This window comes from Limulus polyphemus, unplaced genomic scaffold (assembly GCF_000517525.1).
Source record: "Limulus polyphemus unplaced genomic scaffold, Limulus_polyphemus-2.1.2 Scaffold7957, whole genome shotgun sequence".
Classification (NCBI taxonomy): domain Eukaryota; kingdom Metazoa; phylum Arthropoda; class Merostomata; order Xiphosura; family Limulidae; genus Limulus; species Limulus polyphemus.
The window spans coordinates 30,829-36,013 of NW_013673567.1; the positions used below are offsets into that span (position 1 = coordinate 30,829).

The 5,185-nt window shown below is 35.4% G+C and overlaps 1 protein-coding gene across 4 annotated transcripts in view; it reads right to left on the reverse strand.

The window, feature by feature from the left end:
- The window catches only part of LOC111089940, an 18,911-nt gene extending 15,043 nt beyond the window's left edge, over positions 1-3,868 (reverse strand). For all 4 annotated transcript variants that reach the window (XM_022379235.1, XM_022379234.1, XM_022403242.1 and 1 more), the window contains exon 1: positions 2,545-3,868. In XM_022379235.1, the coding sequence (XP_022234943.1) occupies positions 2,545-3,823 (1,279 nt within the window). In that variant the 5' untranslated portion in view covers positions 3,824-3,868. The remainder of the gene's footprint in view (positions 1-2,544) is intronic.
- Positions 3,869-5,185: the final 1,317 nt, after the last annotated feature.

Genomic DNA, 5,185 nt, shown 5'->3' on the forward strand with positions numbered 1-5,185 from the left:
TGAAAGTTACATGATGACAAACAGTTAAGAATATATTTACTGAAAAGCTACGTGATGACAAACAGTTAGGAATATATTTACTGAAAAGCTACGTGAAGAGATACAGGAATGTAGATATTTAATGAAAGTTACGTGATGAGAAACAGTTAGAAATGTAGATATTTACTGAAAAGTTACGTGATAAGAAATATAGGTATTTACTGAAACGTTACGTGATGAGAAACAGGAATGTAGATATTTAATGAAAAGTTACATGATGAGAAACAGTTAGGAATGTAGATATTTACTGAAAAGTTACGTGATAAGAAACATAGTGAGAAATATAGTTATTTACAGAAAGTTACATTGTGACAAACAGTTAGGAATATAGATATTTACTGAAAAGTTACGTGATGGCAAACAGTTAGGAATATAGATATTTGCTGAAAAGTTACGTGATGACAAACAGTTAGGAATATGGATATTTACTGAAAAGTTACGTGATGACAAACAGTTAGGAATATATTTACTGAAAAGCTACGTGATGAGAAACAGGAATGTAGATATTTACTGAAAAGTTACGTGATGAGAAAGAGTTAGGAATATAGATATTTACTGAAAGTTACGTGATGAGATACAGGAATGTAGTTATTTAATGAAAGTTACGTGATGAGATACAGGAATGTAGTTATATGAAAGTTACGTGATGAGAAACAGTTAGGAATGTAGATATTTACTGAAAAGTTACGTGATAAGAAATATAGGTATTTACTGAAACGTTACGTGATGAGAAACAGGAATGTAGATATTTAATGAAAACTTACGTGATGAGAAACAGTTAGGAATGTAGATATTTAGTGAAAAGTTACGTGATAAGAAACATAGTGAGAAATATAGGTATTTACAGAAAAGTTACATGATGACAAACAGTTAGGAATATATTTACTGAAAAGCTACGTGATGACAAACAGTTAGGAATATATTTACTGAAAAGTTACGTGATGAGAAACAAGAATGTAGATATTTACCGAAAAGTTTCGTGATGAGAAACAGTTTAGAATATACAGATTTATTTAAAATGTTTGAGAAACGCAGTTCTACTGAAGGACTACGTGATGAGAAAGTAACATAGTAACAAAGTGAAATCATGTTTGATTAATTTAAGTAAATGTTGTTGTTTTTAAGGGACTTTCTCTCGTCGAAATTTTACATTAATCTTTGTCAGGACTTTCGAGTAGTTTTATACTTGGGTTTGTAACATCAATTAGGTGGTATTAAAAATTATTTTAAAATGTTAGATTTAAAATGGGTGCCCAATAACATTATATATAAATTGACTTGTCTATTGCAGAAATATAGTATTTTAGTTAAGAATGCTTTGTTGAGCAATTTACGTGTGGCTCACGATGCTAACAAAGATGGCCGTTACGAAACCTTCTTCGACTATCACAGAAATACAAGATTAATAACATTAAATACATGTTGATGTTGTGTACGGGTGACGAACTATAAAAACACAATGTGGAATGGTGGTGTTGTGTAGCGAATGCATGAATTCGATTTCCGGTAGGAACAGGAAAGAAAAACGTAGCTTTGAAAACATGCAAGCTATAAAGTAGAGAAGGGATTGGTTTGGTTTGGTTTGAATTTCGCGCAAAGCTACACGAGAACTATTTAGCAGTGAAACACTAGAGAGAAGGCAGCTAGTCATCACCACCCACCGCCAACGTTTGAGCTACTCTTTACCAACGAATAGTTGGATTGACCGTCACGTTATAACACCCTCACGGCTGAAAGGGCGAGCATGTTTGGTGGGACGGGGTTTCGAACTCGCGATCCTCAGATAGCGAGTCGAGCACCCTAACCACCTGGCCATGCCAGGACTAAGTAGAGTAGGGAGAAGATAATGTAATTCTGGTAAAGAAAATAATATAAAGTATGGCTAGTTTGTAATTAAGCACAAAGCTATACAATGGGCTACCTGTGCTCTGCCCACCACGTTGTAAGTCCGCAGACATACTGCTGTGCCACTGAGGGGCGATAAAAAAATGCACAAAAGGGATCTGGGGGAATTAGAAAATAACACAGTAACATCCAAAAAAATGAGTAAAGCTTGATATTTAACACTTTCTTTAAAAGCTAAAATCGAGAATTAAAACATTTTGGATCGAAATTATAATTACTGATGGCATCTTGTGAATTCTAAATTTATCATAAGCTCAACACTGAATTTTGATTTCTCATAACTTCAAAGTCTGTTAACCATCCTTCATTTATATTCGCCTTTAAAGGCTGTCTTGATATTTAATACAACGATAAGTCTGAACTAGGGTTAGTCACGCAGCATGATGTTTTTTTTAGTAACTAGAAGATTTTTTATTTGTAAAACGTTCACTAATCATAGTTTGTTGGTTTGTAATCACCCAATTCTTAATTTACTAATAAATAATTTTAACAACATACCAACTAGTTTACTGAGAATTCGTTTAACACGCGGATGATCAGTTGGTTTTAACACAACTAGTACTTAATGTTGTGATTTTGTAGGTTTAAAAATGTTCTTACCATCGGAAGAGGCTTTTTCTGTTTTCTTCAGATTAACAGACTGCAGCTGTTCTTTTGTAATGCTGAAGACTGGCTTATTCGTGGCGCCTAAGGTTTCTTGTAAGATGTCCCTCTTCTTTTTCTCCTCAGCCCAACTCTCTTGATTTCCAGAGTGGTTAGAAACTTCAATATCGTTTTTTTTGGTAAATGGAACGTCGACTTTTTCAACAATTTCAACGTTTTTTGCAAAATCTTCTATTGTTTTTGTCTGGATATTAGTTCTTGATTTTGCAGTATTTATCTTGATAATGTTTTCGTTCGATGACACACTATGTTTCTTTGTCATTAAACTCGACGGAAAAGGTTTTTTATCAACTGTCTTTAGAAATTCTGAAGGTTTGAGGTTAGTGTCTAATCCAACGGGAAAATTAAATTGAGTCGGATCAAAGTAGCTTGAAACAGGTCTGTTTGATGGAGGCGTGTGTTTGCCATTGAGATGTTCTACACATTGACTCTTTTCACCATCTAGCGATTTTGTTTCACTAGGCAAAACACCATCAGAGCCTTGAGACGAGCCGGAAGATCGTAGAATTTCTGGATGAGTCTTCTTTTGGATAATTTTATCTATTTGTGGCTGTTCTATGGAACTGAAAGAGCTGTTGCTACTTCCAGATTGTTTTCTTGATGAAATGCCACTTACGTTTTTCTCTGACAAAGAAAGAGGAGGCGGAGGAGACACCATCTTTTGTGGGCAATTTTCTATTGAACATCTTCTAATTTCTTCTTCTTTTTTCTTGTCAGAGTAGCTTTTAATTTCAACAACAAATGGCTTTGCTGTGAAATTTTTCAATCCGTTAGCTTTCATTTTGCTGATTTCTTCAAAGAGATTTCTTATCTGATCAACCTTCTCATTAGGAGCTATTGAAGAACCAGTTTCACAAGTAATATCTGGAATTTCTCTGACGAAAGCTTCTAGAACTTCTGGATTTTCGTCAAGTCTACTTCTCTCAACAATTAGCGCCGGATATTCAAAACTTGAATTATTTTCTGATCTTGAGGATTCTAGTTTGTCAAGCTCTGCTGGATATTCGGAGTTATCTAGTCCTGCTGGTTCCCCTTCGTTTTGTTCTATCTCCTTGTCTTCGCTCCTGGTATAAACTTCTGGCAAGATATGGGTGCGGATTACGCAAGTTGGTTGGTTGATCTTGGTATTTACGACGTGAAGTTTTTCTTCGGATTTATCGTTACGTTTCTGTTTATTACAATCTGTCACCTGACTGGTGTTATTGGACAATTTCATGCAATTATCGGAAATTATTTTGCGTGCATCAGCTGTCAGGGTAAAATATATAAAAATTAAAGTATATAATGAATGTGAACCAGTAACAAACGATATTGACAATTTTACAATGATGACCACATGATACCGATCAATGTTACATAAAAACATTATGTTAGACCACAATGAAAAATAAACATGCAATGTGTGAAGAACAAAATACACTGGAATTCAAGATGATAATAATGCCATCAAAACAAGATGTGTATTAATAAAGACATCTTGAGGTACATAATAATAATACCTCCAACAGATACATGCCAACCACACATCAACAATGACATTCTGCCCACATCTCAACAGATACATGCCAACTACACATCAACAATGACATTCTGCCCACATCTCAACAGATACATGCTGACCACCCTTCAACAGATATGGTGACTACACTTCAACAAATACATGCTGACCACATCTCAACAGATACATGCCGACTACATCTCAGTAGTGACATGCTGATCACATCTCAACAGATACATGCTGACCACCCTTCAACAGATATGGTGACTACACTTCAACAAATACATGCTGACCACATCTCAACAGATACATGCCGACTACATCTCAGTAGTGACATGCTGATCACACCTCAACAGATACATGCTGACCATACCTCAACAGATACATGCTGACCATACCTCAACAGATACATGCTGACCACACATCAACAATGACATTCTGCCCACCCTTCAACAGATATGCTGACTACACTTCAACAAATACATGCTGACCACATCTCAACGGATACATGCTGACTACACCTCAATGGATACATGCTGACCACACATCAACAATGACATTCTGCCCACCCTTCAACAGATACATGCTGACCACCCTTCAACAGATATGGTGACTACACTTCAACAAATACATGCTGACTACACCTCAATGGATACATGCTGACCACATTTCAACCAATTATACATACTGACCACACAACGTAAATCATACATGCGGAGATCAATGTATTTTATTATGTTATCTAGTATAGACTTAAGCCTAATTTTGATCCTTAGCTTCCATCCCAGCCCTAAAATAGGTTGTCCAGGTTTCAGCAAATACAGCTTAGATATGACGTTCTGAAATTAGTGGCGCACGCTACAGCTTCAGTTGCACTTAAATTAAAAATACGCATAATCTAAAATTAGTTTTTCATACACATGCGCAAAGTTCATGTATTCGGACCTTCACTTCCTTTTTTAACTGTTATAAGTTTTCTCCGTAAACGAAAACTAGATGTGACTTTTTAAATTAATCATTTTGCATAAGAAATTCTTGTTCTACATAAGTTTTGTATACAACGTGTCGGGGTATACCCTT